The sequence below is a fragment of the Emiliania huxleyi genome (assembly GCF_000372725.1).
Source record: "Emiliania huxleyi CCMP1516 chromosome Unknown EMIHUscaffold_149, whole genome shotgun sequence".
In the NCBI taxonomy this organism is placed as follows: Eukaryota; Haptophyta; order Isochrysidales; family Noelaerhabdaceae; genus Emiliania; species Emiliania huxleyi.
In genome coordinates, this window is record NW_005201102.1 from 268,976 (window position 1) to 284,774 (window position 15,799).

A 15,799-nucleotide genomic window follows, 5' to 3' on the forward strand; every position below is an offset into this window, starting at 1 on the left:
AAACCAGCTCTCAGACTCAGGGAAACTCGAGAGTTGCCAGAATGGTGAATGGAGCAGGAATGGAGCACCAAAACACCCACCCTCTGGTTTCCCTGGAAACTTCCGGAAATTCACAGTGCTTGGGACCCTCTGGTTTCCCTCTGGGTTGCTTGAAGCAGGTCGGGTGGCAGGTCAGAAACCCGGCGCGACCAACCTTTTGGATCAAAAGGTCGGTGATGTCCTTTCTCTGCTCCTCCACGCTGGCCCTGAAGGCGGCGATGTCGCCGCCATGGCGAGTAACGAGCCATTCATCGGCGCGGTGCATGCACAAGAGGACGCGAGGCTTGGTCATGCCGTTCCTCCGCGACGGCCTTGAGAAGGTTCACCATCTCGCGAACGTGCGCCTTCGGCCCGTCAGCCAGAATCACGAGCATGTCGACAGCGCTGCTGCCGCGTGCAAATAAGCCCTCGAGCGCCCCGAGGTCATCGACTCCAGGGAAGTCCATGATGTTGATGCCCAGGGCGTCCTTGTTCTCATAGGTGTGGACGGTGTGCGTGTGGCAGGATTTCCCCTCTCCGGCGGCGGTGTTCTGTCCGCTCAGCTCAGCGACGAGCGTGGACTTGCCCAGGCGTGCGGTTCCGATAATGCCGATCGAGTATTGCGCCGCGAGAAGCTTCCACAGCGAGTGGTTGAGGGCGGCAAGTCGCATCTTGTTCCAGAAAGATGCGCGGGCGGGCCGTCGTCGTCTTCATACCAAAGCCTACCGCGTCTTCACTCAGCATGTTCAGGGCGTCGTCGGTCAGATTTTGCAGAGGCTATGTCTGACTCATCTTCACTACGTCACTGTACTCTTGAAGGACGAGATCGGTTTCCACGCCGTTGCTCAGGCTCTCATGATGTCCGCCAGCTTCGCTTGGTTGCCAAATGCGTCGCCTGCCGAATCGCCACCAAGCACATCGAGTGCAAGAATCAGGAAGCCCTGCCAACATGCCACCTTCCGCTCTGTCGTGTTGTCAAGCCAGCACCCCGAGCCGTAGGCGTAGCCGTTCACGTAGAAGCGAGGATTAAAGAATCGACCGCCGTCCCGAACTGCCTCGCTGACGGTCGCCCCTTCGACGAGGTCTGCCGCAGCAACTGCGGTGCAAGCCACACTGCCAAATGCAAAAACCACAGGTTCTCCTAGGAGTGAAAAGACGCCGAGGCCCATGAAAGTGCCACCGAGGTTACCGACCTTGCGTACCAGCGAGCTCTCGGAGTCCAGAGCAATCGGAAGAGCTCGCAAGAGTTCATCGTGGCTAGACAACGTCTGCCATTCGAAGCGCGACGTCGAGCTCAAGCTTGCCGCCGAGAGAAGACTCGAAATGATGGCAGACGGCAGGAAGGGGGAGCCTTTGGGGAAGAGGTTCTCCAGGCACCGACCCACGCACCCAGTCGCAACCTGCTCCAATGGCACTGTTCCCTATCTTGATCATCGCCTTGCCCGAGAGTTCGAACCAACTCTCGATGTTTGCGACCGTCTCCCTCGTGAGAGCTTCGCCCGCCAACGTGGTGGAAACCTCCTCGGACGCGAACTTGCGCATCTCTTGCTCGCGCTCCTCGGCGGGAAGCCCTTGAGGGAGTCGTGCAACACCTCGATCGTCCACAAAGGCGAATCCGCAAGACGGTCGAGCCGCGCGAGCTGCGCCATCGCGTCGAGCGTTGTCTGCGTCTGCTTGAGCCAATCGCGTGTTGCGCCTCGCCGAGCCCAGAGAGAGGGTCGTTGCCGTCTCGCGCGAGCGTCCCGTAGCTGCTGCAAAGCAGCATCGCACGGCGGCAGAGCACTCGGTAGCAGTTGGCCACCGACGCGCCGGCAAAGCGCTCGATCAGGTGCAGCTCTCGCTCAATCGGCGCCTCACGCGTAGACGGGTCGGGTTTGGGGCGCGGAAGGATCACCGGCTTCTCAAAGTGCACCAAGGAGCTCACCAGGATGACCTGTTTGTCAAGCGCGCTGAGCGGCAACTCGGAACGCATCTTTTCGCCATCGGCATCCTTCCACGTCGTCATGCCGAACTTGAAGGCTCCGTCTCGCGAAGAGACGTCGGTGCCGTCGACGCGGATGCGCTCAACGAGGTCGAGATTGGTGCCGCGCACGAGGACTGTCATGCTGGTGTACGAACGGACAGTCTCGATTGCGTCGACGCTCGGTCAAGAACGAGCTCAGCTCGCTCACGCTCGCGATCTTTGCCGCCTGGCTGAAGTTGCTGGGGAATCCCGCGACTGCCGCAAGGTACAGCTTGATTTTGTGCGGCTGAAGTGGCGTAGCACCCGGGATTTCTTCTTTCTGAAATGTATATATATGAGCGCCCTCCGCCCAACCCAGCGCGCCCTGCTGCTCGATCTGGCGGTGGGCGACCTGGCCGCGCTGCGAGCGTTCCTGTCGGGGCGGCGGACGCGCAGCAGGTCACTCACGGCCCAGCTCGACGCGCGGCTCGACACCGAGAGGCAGCACACGCTGCTCACCTGGGCCGCTCGGCACGGGCAAGCCGAGGTGGTGCGGCTGCTGCTCGAGGCCGGCGCGAGCGTCGGGGCTACGACTGGCGGCGGCGTCTCGGCTCTGCTCGTCGTGTGCGCGGAGGACTACCCCGAGATCGCCCGGCTGCTCCTCGAGGCTGGTGCGGCGGTCGGCCAAGCCCTTAACGACGGCGCCACACCGCTCTACATCGCGTGCCAGAAGGGCCACCTCGAGATCGCCCGGCTGCTTCTCGAGGCCAGCGCAGCGGTTAACCAAGCCAAGGGGAATGGCGCCACGCCGCTGCTCATTGCGTGCCTTGAGGGCCACCTCGAGATCGCGAGGCTGCTGCGCGACGCTGGCGCAGCGGTCGGCCAAGTCATGGATGGCGGCATCACGCCGTTGATCATGGCATGCCTGCAGGGGCGCGTCGAGTGCGCCCAGCTGCTTCTCGAGGCCAATGCGGCGGTCAACCAAGCGATGAACGACGGCGCCACGCCGCTTCTCATCGCGTGCCAGAAGGGGCGCCTCGACATCGTCCGGCTGCTTCTCGAGGCTGGCGCAGCGGTTGGCCAAGCCATGAACAACGGCGCCACGCCGCTGCTCATCGCGTGCCAGGAGGGCCACCTCGAGGTCGCCAAGCTCCTCTCCTCCTACGGCGCCTCCCGCGCCGCTACGGCCCTCTGCACGCCCGAGGAGGCCGCAAACAGCGCAGGCCACGCCGACCTCGCCGCCTGGCTGGTCGCCAGCCGCGGCTGGACGCCGCTCGCGCACCTTGAGACCCTCACCGCCGCCCGCGCTCTCTCCCTGCTGCGCAGCGGCGCAAGCCTGCACGAGGGCGAGCCGACGCCGCTGCAGCGCGCCGCGGGCGGCGAGGGCGAGGCGGCGGCGCTGATCCGGCGGGCGGCGGCGCCGTGGTCGCCGGCAAACCACTTGCTCTTCCCCGCGGCGGCCCGCGAGCGGGCGGCGCTCCTCGTCCGCTCGATCTACGCGATCCACGAGCGGCACCATCTCGACTCGGCAGGAAACACGAACGGCATCGCGGCGCGCGACTTTAGCGCGTGCGTGCTGCGCTTCGCGATCACGCGCGAGTCGGAGTAGGGGAGCTGGCAGCTACTGCTCGCCGTTGACTCGGTTGAGTCATGTCGTGTCCTCTGAGCTCTCCCGCTCTGTCCACGTGGAGAGCTCTTTCTTTCTTGCATTTTGGTGATATGTGGGTGCGGGTCTCCTATTGGCTATGCGGCGCCTGTGAGTCACGCAGTCCGGGACTACGGCCCTACCTGGAGCGAGGGGTCGGATTCGACCTCCATGCCCCAGCTCCATCTGGCCGAGACGACCGCCTTGACTCCCATGACTGCCATATACATCCGGATCCGCCCGGAGCGAGCGCCTGCAGACCGGCCACACCAGCGTTCCACACGTCGTCCCACATCTCTACGATCTCCTTGCGGGCCTCCTTGTTGTGAGTGACGGAGCACTGGAACAGCTGAAGCGCGAGGGGCACCACGGACGGGGTCCTGCTCAGCGACAACCATATGAAAATGCTTGACCATCTTGAGCACTTGAGCACTTGATAGGGTCGATTCCGCATGGTACGGGACCCCTCGATCGTCTCGCCCACCCTCACTGGAGTGTGTTCAGGGGGGGGGGGGGGTCATAACAAACACGGTACAGGATCGAGGTGCACGCTGCAGAAGCAGTGTCGTCCCCCCTCTCCCCGACGGCGATGGCGGTGTGACCGATCGAGCTACAAGAGGAGCTTGCTCAGCAGGATCTGGGATAGTCTGGCGCACTACCTCACTGGGCCTGAGACCGCCGCGACAGCATCCCATCACCCCTCGCCCATCTCGCGAGACACATGGTCCGCGCGAACTCCTGGTCCGCAACCAGAGGCTGTGCGAAGGTGTGATGCACTTGATGAGGTCGTGCTTGTCCTTCTGCAGAACCTCACGCCGTAGCAGGATTGAGGTGGCCAAGCACGCAACAGCGCCGCCCAGACTGTGGCCGGTGAGCACCACGCGCTTGTTCTGCTCGAGTAGGCAGATGATGGCGCGGAGATGCCTAGGCTGGCCGATTTTTTTGGCGGTATCCGCGGCGGGATATGGCGGGATATGGCGGGATATGGCGGGATATGGCGGGATATGGCGGGATATGGCGGGATACCGGGAGATACACGCGGATTTGATGAGATACGGAGCCCCCAAGATGTGTTCACGACAACGTCCGTCAAGCGTGAAACCGCAAATCGGACGCATTCGCGCTTCGACGGCCGCTTGTCGAGCGCTTGTCGATTCCCGTGATTCACGATATACAGAAAATTTCCGCTTGAGCAGGGACCAGGGATCCGTCGCGCTCTGCGGCCGGAGCGCGGAGAGAGGCCGGGCTGCTCGGCGTGAGGCGGGCAGGATACGGCGGGATATGGCGGGATATGGCGGGATATGGCGGGATATGGCGGGATACGGTCAGATATGGAGAGATACATCAAGATACCGCAAAAAAATCGGCCAGACTAGGCCTGCGGAGGGGCATGCTCTCCGCCCGGCTAGTGAACCCGCGATGGCACTTGCCACCCTCCATCTGCGCAGAAGCAACCACGTTGGCATGTCCGCCATGTCTTGTGTGCCTCGGAATGCAAAGTAGTAGACGGACTGGTACTGTTGCGGCTGCAGATTGTTTCCTGCCCGCACGAAACTGAGCCCATGGTTGAGGGATGTCTTGGACATGCCCCGCGCAAAGCCTCCATCGGATCCGCCTCGTAGCTCAGCTTTGACGCCAGACACGCGTTGACCATGTCATCTCCCACGAGTGCGGCGACGAGTTTGGGGCGCAGCGCGTTGCGCTCGTCTTCGCGCTGGTCCGCCACCGCGCGCTGATTGGTGCAAATCGTTTGAATTGCGCCATTGAAGGTGGGAATGTAGGTAAGCTCCTGCGGGATTGCCCGCAATCCAGCACGCATAAGTTGCGCCTCGACCTCTTGGCTATCCTCGAACTTGGGTATGTTGAGAAGTGGCTTATGACGATCGGCTGGCGACCCGTTAGGGTCGACAGTTGAGCTAGGGAGTGTTGCGATGGCCGCCCAAATGCGAACGCAGGAGATAAGATGCTTTGCGGCGACGTTCCGAGGGAAGGATCAAGTCGCCGCTCGGTTTCATTAGAAGCTCCTTGTCACGTGAAGTTCTACGTGCGTCCACGGGGCCAAGGCGCAGCCGAGCTGTTGGAGAGAGACAGGGGTCTCTCTCGTTGCGCGTTTCCTCCTCAGCCCCGCGCAGCCTGTGGATTGCGAATTGCCCATGGCCTGCGGCGGCTGGCACGCGGAAGACGGGCGGCGGCTCGGGAGAGGGCCGAACGCTCCTTGACGTTTGCAAACCAGGTGCGGCATTGTCCATTGATGCCTTTCGATGCCTTGGGCACGGCGGCTTCGAACGGCGGCTCGTCGCTTCCGTCTTTGAGTCCAGAGAGGACGGCAAAGCCGGAGGCGCGCCTTGGCATGGTTTTGCCCGCCCGTACACACCATTTAATTAATAAGGCGCGCCCACACAGACAGGTGGTGAGTGTGGAAGAGCAGCGTCCAGCGACGCTGGCCCAGCGAGACGGCCGCGACGTGAGCGATATGTCGGTGCTCGGGGGGTGGGGCTGTCGCAGCGAGAGAGACGGCGCGCGCACGAGGAGCTCCGTGGGGAGGTCGAGGAGGTGCGGCGGTGGGCAGGGGCGTGCTTGGCGAGGGAGCGGTGCAGGCCTCGCGAGAATACAACGCAGCTCAGATTAAAATGTAAACATCTCATATCACGGACGTTTTGCGGTTGTTGCACGCGAGCGCGCAGACCTGTCCGCGACACTCCGTGGACCCGTCCAGGTGCTGGACGATGCGGCGAAAGGTGAGGTTGATGCGCTCGCCGAGCACCAGCGGATCGTCCGTCACGTCGCAGCGGTCGCCCGGGTAGACCGAGTGCAGCCAGAAGAGCTGAAAGAGCCCTTCCATCGTCATCAGGTCGCCGTGCCGCAGCACCGTCTCGTGCGCCGCGCCGCCGTCCCTCCGCCGCACCTGAAAGAGGCGCTCTCCGCCGCCGGGCGCGCACAGCGAGAGCGACACGATCGTCGCCTCGCGCTCCATCCCGTCGAACAGGAACTCGTCGTCCGCGTGAAAGCCAACCCCACCGCCGCACGGGTAGTAGTTGAGGTTGACGCAGTTGAGGGAGTCGGCGGGCAGGCCCACAATCTCCGCCACCGTGGTGCGGATGCCTTCCAACGTCCTCACAAAGGCATCGTCCGTCGCGCGCAGCTGCCAGGTGTCGGCGTACCCATACTCGCAAGAGCATTCGGGCAAGAATGTGACCCACGCAGTGCGGCGCAGCAAAGGCTTACCTCGCGACTGAGCGTCTGTCCACGCCTCTGCCCCGCAAGCATCCGGGTGAAGCGCGGCGAACCAATCGTCGACAGTAGCGGCGTCCAGCCCGGAGTGCCGCTCACGGCGCAGCACGTAGGCAAACGCCCGCCGTTTGTCATCGGCGACGAGCGGCTCCCACTGCAGTTCTGGCGAGCGCAGCGTGCGCACAAGCGCAGGAGGTCCTGGCCTGCTGGTGCGCGCCAGGACGCCCTCTGCGTGTGCCGCATCGCGGCTGCTCTTCCACATAACAATTCAGGAGCCCCAGCTTCTTTGGGGGGTCCGTTTGCCGTCGTGCTCCGCGAGCCGTCGTGATATCTAGCCCGTGTGTGCTGGCGTCCGGGTCCGTGTGGCGGCTCTCACCGCCTCCCCCGCGCCGCCTCGTCTTTTTCTTTTTCTGAAGAGGAGAGTCCACACCGTGCAGCAGGGAGCTCCGCAACTCTATATCCTTCCTCAAGAGTAACGGAGTCGGCCGGGGCTACACCAGACAGCCGTGCTCCGGCGTTGCACGGAAAGAATTCGCCGTCTACGCTCACACCCTGCGCTAACTTTATACACCGAAAATAGGGCTACCTCTCCCGCGTCTCTCAAGGTTAGGTTAGGTAGGTCTCTCTCTCAAGCCTGCGATATGAGCCCTCGCCCTTGCCCTCGCCCTCGCCCTTGCCCTCGGCTCATCTACTTTTGGAAGCGACGCTCCGCGATGATCAAATGACATGGCCTTATCCACGTCCACTTGCACGGTGTGCTCCTGGAGCCAAACTCCGAGGAGGCACTCGCTGCCAACATGGTGGCTACGCGGCGATGCCGGCGATCGGCTACCCGGTAAGACACGCAGTGGCAGCGAGGCGCAGTTGTCCAGGCTCTGAAATAAGTTGCACGCCGACCGGTACACGCCACAGTCGCGGCACGTGAAGTAGCTCTGCACCGTGCGAAAGTAGACGTCGGCGAGAGCGCGTGGCACAATGGCGAAGCGATCATCCAGCCATGCCCCACGTCGGTGGAGGACCGTCACGGCGGTCTGTGAGTAGTGTCGAATATCTTGTAGCGGCCGGCCAAAGGTGAGGTCGGGCCGTGACCGCACGATGTGCGAGAACCGAGCGCAGTATTTCGCCTCGTGCGCCAGCACCAGCTCGTAGCACGCTTGCACTTTCTCCCACTGCCAGTATCCGCTGCTTGCACGGCTTGAGCCCAGCGTGCAGCCATGGGTCGGCGCTGCGATGCCAATTCGATGAGGCTGCAGCTCGGTGTGTGTGGCATTTACGATCGCAAGCGCACGTGCCATCGCACTCACTGGAGCCTGAAGCTGCCTCTCACAACGCGTGGCGTCGCGTTCGTTGCCATGACAGCCTCCTATGCCGAGGACGAGAAAGACTCTGCTTGCACCATCTCCTCCGAGTGCGTCGATCTGCGAGGACCGAAGGCCATCAGCGACGGTGGGATTGGTAATGAAGTCTCGAGCATCGCCGACTATGCAGTGAGCCACTCCACCTGCCGCTGGGGCGCTGCATGCGTGCATGTGGGACATGAGACTGCGCAGCGCCACGTGGTGGCACGCGTGGCTGACTGATCCACCTTCCGCTGTGCACGCTCCGGCCGCCGACGAGCCGCGCGCACGCGACGCAGGCAGCCCTGGCACACGCGCGACGGGCTGCTCGGCACGGCTTTGGCGCACGGAAAGAATTAGTTCGCGGCTGTCTGCGCCTTAAACGATATGGAGATATGCGGAGATCAGATATGCGGAGATCAAGTAGCCTCGTCGCCCCCCTCAGGCACCACGTTCGCTGGGCCCTCGACCCGCCCGTCGACCGCCGCGACCGCGCCGCTTGCTGTGGCAGCGGCCGAGCCACCACCCTGCAGCGCCTCGCGTGTAAGCCGCACCGCAGGCGGGCCGCGCTCGGCAGGGGCGGAGGCGCTGCGCGCCGCGGGCTGGGCGCCCTCGGCGGCGCCGCCCCCTTCGGCCCGAAGGACGCCGCTCACCGCGGCTGGGATCTGAGCAACGAGACCCATCGCACGGCCCTCGCCAAGTCGCGCGTCCACGGCCCAACCACCAAAGTCTTCTGCGCAGCCACCCTCTTACCGAGCGAGCGTGAGACGCCCTCCCGAGCCTCGATGGCGCTGGGATGGTTCCGGAAATGTCTGTGGCCCTGCATTTGGTCGACGTCAACGCCGAGTTTTGCCCCGTACGTCAAGACGTCTTTAATGAAAGCACAGTTCTCCTCCGTGACGAATCCCCGACACGTCGCCCTCAACAGGCTCGTCATGAAGCGATCGTAGACGATGGGCACGCCAGGAAGCGCACATGCGTTCTCCCGCCTGACAGTCTCGGCAAGTTCGGCCAAGGCGTCAAAGGGCTCGGAACCGGTCCTTTCTGTCCACGAGGGGTGCCCGGCGGGGGCAACGCAATCTCCCTCACGGGAGAGCATTGTCGCAACCGTGGGGGTTGTCGCAAGTAGCACGACTGTGGCCTGGAGTGCCCGCGCTGTTGCGGCACTGCCCCGCCTTGCCCTTGTTGTTGACCCAGTGGTCGCAGACGTGGTCGAATTTGCAGGTGCCGTCGGCGAAAAGCTCCCTCGCCTGGTGCTCGCGACCCACGTTGAAAGCCGAGCACGTCCTGCCTCCAGGAGTGAACTTGCCATTGTATGGCTTCTTGACGCTGCTCGGGCCAGCACCCCCCACACGGGGAGCAGGGCTCGGCGTAGATGGTGGCGTAGCTGGTGGCCCCTCGGCCCGCGGGGTCCCCCCGCGTGTACGAAAAAATGCGACCCCGGGATAGTGTTTTGGCATCACTCGCTCGGCCTCCTCGTACATGGCGGCGGTGTGAACCTCTTCTGTTGCCTTGGCCAGTGTAATCCGTCCGCCCGACTCCTCGATCTTGCGCAGGTAGACGACGAGCAGGACGACCGCAAATTGCCAGGTGCGATCCCGACGGAGCACAGAGTCGTGCACGACGAGGTAGATGAACTCGCACAGCGGGATGGCCGGGATAGAGACGGCGATGGCCAACATGACAAACAGGTTCAGACACGCCGCAAACTCCGCCTCCGTCTTGACATAGGCAATGGTAGCCTTGGTGCCGCCTCCCTTTCCGGTCACGGTGGTGACGTCTGCGCGATCGCAGCTCTCACCCCGACTGATGAACGTGGAGACATTCGCCCAGAGCAGCGACATGGAACCGGTGACGCTCGTCCCCTCTGGTCCACTGAGGCCGTCAGACTCGGTCGCTGAAGTGACATATTTGAAGCCCCCTTTCAGGTAGTCCGTCCACTTTTCTTTCTCCCTCTCGAGCAGCGCCTTTGCGGCGTCGTCCCCCGCCGTGTCGATCGCCTGGTCAATCTCTTCGATCACTTGCTGGATCTGTGTCGCCGCGTCAATCTGGGAGATTCTCCCAGTTTGCATTGCCGCCGTCACCTCGGATGGTTTTGTGGTCCGCTTGATCTCGAAAGTCGTGGCCTTCTCGGGTTGGCGGTGCAGGGCTACAAAGCGCTGCAGCATTCCCCCTCCCAGGACCCGCAGGAACCGTGGTCGGAGCAGGTTCGCGATGGTCATGGTGCTCACCGCCGCCGTGCCGAGGAGCACTTTCGCGTTGTTAGCCACGACAGTGGCGGCGGGGCAAGTCTCGGAGGTGTCGTAGTCGCACGACGCGAGGTTGCCGCCGCACGTCGGGCACACAGCATCTGCTGCTGCAACCAGGAACGTGAGGAAGAACAAGAGGCTCCCGATAAATGCCCGGCGCGATTGGCCCACATACCGTGGGATGAGCAGGGACAGGTAGTCGCTGCCCCTGGTGGTCGAGGGTCGCGATCCCCCCTTCTTGTCGCCCGTGGTGTGGTGCTCACCCCCACCTGTCAGCAACAGAACGTAGGCCGTGGTCACAATGAGCGCGGGCAGGACGAACTCGAGAATCGCCCTGGGGTACTTGGAGGGGCTGGTGGCGGTGAGAGCTGCGCTCATGACGCAGCCGGAGGCCCCGCCAACCGTAATGGGTAGGCTGAGTTGGTCTGACTCCATGGTGAGGTTGTTGCCAACTAGCCCCGGAAAGCCTTGCATCAACACGAGGCAAAGGGCACCGACTGCGGGCACCGAGGCAAAGCCTTGGCCCCACGAAGGCCAGCCCATGTCCCAGACCATAGCTCCCGCGTTCCCGTCGGGCTCCAAAGCAGGCATAGCACAAGCCGCCGCCAGGCGCGCTTGCGAAACACCGACGGCAAACGTAAATTCGTAGGCGCCCGACGGAATTAATCCCGATTAGGCGCCCGCGACACACTGAATACCCCGGGCGGGCCTCCGCTCCGGGGCTGCTCTATCTCCATTGTCTGCACGCAACCATGGTTATGCCCTTCACACCCCCAGCCCTCGTGTCACCGTTGTCCAACACCTTTTGGGTGTCACACTGCACAGTCGCGCGACAGGGGTTGAGATCTCCCGCTCAGCCCACCCAGTCGCCCACCGGTCGTTCCCTCGCGCGGCATCGGAGCCTCCACGTTAGCCACCCGCCACCACTGCCGCCACTCTCCACCGCCACCCTCGACCAGCGTCCTCCACCGCCACCCTCCACCGCCACCCGCCACCACGATGACCGTCTCCGCGCCTCGCCTGCAGGAGGACGAGGCGACTCACAGTTGGAGTGACGCCGCCGCTGCTCCCGATACACGCCATGTCCCGCCCAATCGCGAGCACGCCCATTCCGTGGCAGCAGCAGCAGCGGAGGAATCGCGATACCGCGGCTCCTCCCAGCACGCCCTCGCCGGTGCCGGCGTTCGCCCTCCACACCACGCCAGACGACGACAGCAGCCCCGTCGAGCGAGGGCTCGGGAGCATCACAGTGCGGCGGATGACGCCCGGCTCTGTGACAAAGCACCCCGGCGTGCCGAACGTGCTGCATATGCGGCTGCCGTAGCATGCCGCAGCCGAGGGGCTTGGAGCCTGCTCAGGCCACGACATCAACCGAGAGACGACGGCACCCGCACGAGAGTGCCGGGGCCGTGCCACGCACCCGCTCGCCGCTGTGGGTTTTGCGAGCCTCAGTGTGCCTGCGCGCGCACTTCTACGTCGATGATGCGCCAGAGAGCCTATGGGTTGGGCATGATGGCGGCGGGGATTAGCCTCGTCGTCCAGGAGTTGGGCATGATGGCGGCGGGGATTAGCCTCGTGTCGTCCAGGAGTATACCGCGTGTGTCGGCTCATCTCCGACCTGTGTACGGTCTGACAGCGTGTGAGCGGCGCGGTTTCCGCGTACCCACGCCCGTGTCCGCCCCGTCGTATATACCTTTCATGTGACGATTTACCGACTGTACGACCACCGTGTCTGGTCGATGCACGATGGCCGTGGCGGGTACCAAGACGGACAATGGAATAGTCAACGCAATAGAGACGCAGCTCGCGACAATAGAGGTGCCGGCGCGTGGGGCGGTGCGCGCAGCAGCGCGCGCAAGTGACGCGGGTGCGCCGCCTTGCCTGCTGCGGTTCCGCCGCACCGGCTTGCGACAGAGTGCGAGTGCACGCGTGCTGCGCCCGAGCTGCGGTGCCGGCGCGGCGCTCGGTGGGTGGTCGGCGAGGCGAGCCCGCTCACTTTGCCGACGCGTTTGACTTGTCGATGGCGACCTCGCTCGCCGCGTCGAGCATGACCGTCTTGTGGAGGGCGAGCCGGCTCTTCTCCGAATTGCGCCCGTTCCACCACTCGATGAACTCGGCCTAGAGTCGCAGACACCGCCGCGTGAGAGGACGACGCCCCGCCCCAGTGCCGGGCCGCTCTCGATTGGCCCCCGTCCTCGGAGAGCTTGCCGTTCTCCGAGCGGTCCGCCTAGAAAAAAGGACGACAACAAGCGTGCGCACGAAAGAAGAAACGCGAGCGCGCCTCTGCCGTTCTCCGAGCGGTCCGCCTCTTTGAACTTTATCCGCCGGTGCTCGTCGCTGCGGAAGGGGAAGCCCAGCTTGGCGGCCGCCTCTCCGAGCTGCTTCTCGTCGAGGTACCCGGCGTTCGCCTAGGAAAAGAAACACGTTCCCAGGGAAAAGAAGCGTGTGCGGCTCGTCGAGGCCCCACGGCGTTCGCCTTGTCGACCGACAGGAAGATGTCGTGCAGGTCGGTGAAGGTGGCCGCCTAGAAAACAGAAGACAAACTGGTCTCGCAAAAAAAGAAATGTGCCGCGGGTCGGTGGAGGTGGCCGCCTTGAGTGTGGCGCCGCGCTTGTCGGCGACGGGCCCGCCGAACTCGCCGATGTACTCTTGCGCAACCTTGATCTGCCTCGCCTTCTCCGCGCTGGACCAGCCGAGCTCCTCCGCCATCAGCGCCGCCACCCGCGGGATGGCTTGCTTCGCCGCCTAGGGTAAGGGAAGGTAAACTTCTCCACACACACGAGGTGGTGGGGCAAGGGGGGGCAACCCTCGCGTCTCCACGTCTGACGACAGGAGCCCCACGGCATTCAGAGCGCAAGGCCCAGTGCGCGTGGGTGAGCGGTGTGTGTGTGCGTGCCTCGGAGTTGAGGAAGGCCAGCCGCATCCGGGTCGTCAGCATGTCCTTCACGCTGACCGCGAGCTCGTGCCTACAGGACACTTCCTGGACACCTCCTGGACCTCTTCTGGACCCCTCCTGGGCCTCTCCTGGACATGTGCCTGCGGGGCGTGTCGCGGACGTGTCGCGGACATGTCTTGGAGGCGTCTTGGAGGCTCACGGGCATGTCGAGGAGGGCTCGCGGACATGGACGTGTCTTGGACGTGTCTTGGAGTTCACGGACACGTCTCTCGGACATCTCTCGGACATCTCTCGGACATCTCTCGGACATCTCTCTCGGACATCTCTCGGACATCTCTCGGCTATGTCTCTCGCCGGCACGCGTAGAGGACCTCGGCCTCGATGTACGGGTAGCTGGGCGAGATGCGGCGGCCTAGAAGAAAAAAAGAGACGGCGTCGGAGAAAAGAAAGACGACGCGCGGGCAGCTGGGCGAGTCTCGGCGGCCCATGTGGCCGCCGCCGTCGGTCGGCACGCCCGCGCGCGAGACGGTGCGCTGCAGCCGCGCGCCCGACAAGGATGGCTGCGCTAGCTCGCAGACGTGGAAAGCTGCGGTGCCTACCCTTGAGCAGTCCGCCGTATCTCCCCGCATCTCCCCGCATCTCCCCGCATCTCCCCGCATCTCCCCGCATCTCCCCGCAACTCCCCGCATCTCCCCGCATCTCCCCGCATCTCGTGGCGTCTCGTGGGAGGCTGCGGCGCGCCGTAGGCATGGCAGAGGTGCTTGGCAACCTCTGTGGAGACGTTGTACGCCTGCACGAGCTGCACGTGCAGCAGCGAGTGGAAGCCATCGCCGCCGAGCAGCTTGATCTCCTGCGGGGAGATCACCCGAGATCACCCGAGGTTGCCCGAGATTGCCCTCGCCGCCGAGCAGGGATGTCCTTGGAGACGCAGGGCTTCGCGTGGGCGAGCGGAGCGCCCTTGAAGGCGACCACCTGTCGAGTGGTCCGAGGGGAGGTCGAGGGGAGGTCGAGGGGAGGTCGAGGGGAGGTCGAGGGGAGGTCGAGGGGAGGTCGAGGGGAGGTCGAGGGGAGGCCGAGGGGAGGTCGAGGGGAGGTCGAGGGGAGGTCGAGGGGAGGTCGAGGGGAGGTCGAGGGGAGGTCGAGGGGAGGTCGAGGGGAAGCCGAAGGGAGCCGAGGGGAAGCCGAGAGGGAGCCGAGGGGAGCCGAGGGGAACCGAGGGGAAACGGGGAATCTCGGGGAATCTCGGGGAATCTCGGGGAATCTCGGCAACCTTGTCGATGAGCTCCTCCGCCATCGCGCGGTAGGTGGACCACTTTCCGCCGCAGATGAAGGACACGCCTGCAGAAAAAGAAAACAGAGAGGGATCGAAGCCCACAAGAGAGGCGCGTGTGGCCCGCCGCAGAAAAGGGGAGGCGCCTGCGGGAAAAAGAAGAGCGGGCTCGGAGTGAGGCATACCAGAGCGGCCCGCCGCAGAGGGAGGAGACGCCCGTGTGCTCGTCGTGCCCGATGGCGTGGTGGCGGCTTACCGGCGCGTCTATCGGAGGAAAGAGAAACAGCATAGGAAAGGACAGACAGCGCGGGCGTGGTGGCGGGAGACCGGCGCGCCCGGAGGCGCGTTCGGGTCTCGGTAGAGGGGCCTCCACCCTTGCCACGCAGAGATGACGTCGGAGCGGCGGAGGCGGATGTCGGAAGAGAGGCACGACGCCGCCTATGCCCAGACCTCCCCCTATCCCCCCATACCTCCCCACATCCCCCCATCTCTCCCCATCTCTCCCCTTCACGCCTGTGAGCAGACCCCCGCTCTTGTGGCTTCACGAAGTCTCTCCCCACATCTCCCCACATCTCCCCACATCTCCCGCTATCTCCGCCTCGTTGACGAGGTACTGGATCTCGTCCTCCGTGACGTGCGGCGAGGAGGTCGCGTCGCACTTCTTGTCGGTCGAGCCAACCACCGTGTTGCCCAGCCACGGCAGAAAGTACATCGTCGCGCCGCGCGAGTTGCGCAGCTCGCCTGAAGGCAGACACTTGTGTCGGCTGTCTCCCGGCTGCCTCTCGGCTGCCTCTCGGCTGCCTCTCGGCTGCCTCTCGGCTGCCTCTCGGCTGCCTCTCGGCTGCCTCTCGGCTGCCTCTCGGCTGCCTCTCGGCTGCCTCTCGGCTGCCTCTCGGCTGCCTCTCGGCTGTCTCTCGGCTGTAGCTCGCAGAAGCCCATGCCGCCCGGAGTGAAGTAGCCGGGCAGGACGATGTGGCAGCCGGCGGCGGCGGCGACCGCCTTGGGGGGGAGATGTGGGGAGATGTGGGGAGGGATGGGGAGGGATGGGGAGGGATGGGGAGGGATGGGGAGGGATGGGGAGGGATGGGGAGCGATGGCTCGGGGGCCTCTGGCGGCCGCCTGACGAGCCACGCAGCGCGCGCCGGTGGCCGACCCGGCTCTCGGACCCACCGTGCGCGAACCCTATAGATGAATCCCGCACCCTTCAGAGA

The 15,799-nt window shown here is 64.3% G+C and overlaps 4 protein-coding genes across 4 annotated transcripts in view; all 4 read right to left on the reverse strand.

Annotated features, from left to right (window-relative positions):
- Positions 1 to 287: 287 nt before the first annotated feature.
- EMIHUDRAFT_228684 (hypothetical protein) lies at positions 288 to 689 on the reverse strand (the record flags this gene model as incomplete). Its single annotated transcript, XM_005786861.1, has 1 exon — positions 288 to 689. One exon carries the CDS (start codon positions 687 to 689, stop codon positions 288 to 290), a length of 402 nt encoding a protein of 133 aa, XP_005786918.1.
- A 3,007-nt stretch (positions 690 to 3,696) lies between these two features.
- EMIHUDRAFT_228686 (hypothetical protein) lies at positions 3,697 to 4,021 on the reverse strand (the record flags this gene model as incomplete). Its single annotated transcript, XM_005786862.1, has 3 exons — positions 3,697 to 3,714; positions 3,749 to 3,858; positions 3,973 to 4,021. 3 exons carry the CDS (start codon positions 4,019 to 4,021, stop codon positions 3,697 to 3,699), a joined length of 177 nt encoding a protein of 58 aa, XP_005786919.1.
- A 2,225-nt stretch (positions 4,022 to 6,246) lies between these two features.
- EMIHUDRAFT_111319 (hypothetical protein) lies at positions 6,247 to 7,098 on the reverse strand (the record flags this gene model as incomplete). Its single annotated transcript, XM_005786863.1, has 1 exon — positions 6,247 to 7,098. One exon carries the CDS (start codon positions 7,096 to 7,098, stop codon positions 6,247 to 6,249), a length of 852 nt encoding a protein of 283 aa, XP_005786920.1.
- Positions 7,099 to 12,106: 5,008 nt separating this feature from the next.
- The window catches only part of EMIHUDRAFT_455603 (hypothetical protein), a gene marked incomplete at its 5' end in the record, with an annotated part of 6,907 nt that continues 3,214 nt past the window's right edge, over positions 12,107 to 15,799 (reverse strand). The window contains 14 exons of the mRNA XM_005786864.1: positions 12,107 to 12,540; positions 12,617 to 12,643; positions 12,723 to 12,830; positions 12,899 to 12,938; positions 13,007 to 13,167; positions 13,319 to 13,388; positions 13,673 to 13,730; positions 13,803 to 13,913; positions 14,060 to 14,168; positions 14,237 to 14,290; positions 14,589 to 14,656; positions 14,694 to 14,734; positions 14,962 to 15,026; positions 15,169 to 15,329. Coding sequence (XP_005786921.1) covers positions 12,415 to 12,540; positions 12,617 to 12,643; positions 12,723 to 12,830; positions 12,899 to 12,938; positions 13,007 to 13,167; positions 13,319 to 13,388; positions 13,673 to 13,730; positions 13,803 to 13,913; positions 14,060 to 14,168; positions 14,237 to 14,290; positions 14,589 to 14,656; positions 14,694 to 14,734; positions 14,962 to 15,026; positions 15,169 to 15,329 — 1,199 coding nt within the window. The 3' untranslated portion in view covers positions 12,107 to 12,414. The remainder of the gene's footprint in view (positions 12,541 to 12,616; positions 12,644 to 12,722; positions 12,831 to 12,898; positions 12,939 to 13,006; positions 13,168 to 13,318; positions 13,389 to 13,672; positions 13,731 to 13,802; positions 13,914 to 14,059; positions 14,169 to 14,236; positions 14,291 to 14,588; positions 14,657 to 14,693; positions 14,735 to 14,961; positions 15,027 to 15,168; positions 15,330 to 15,799) is intronic.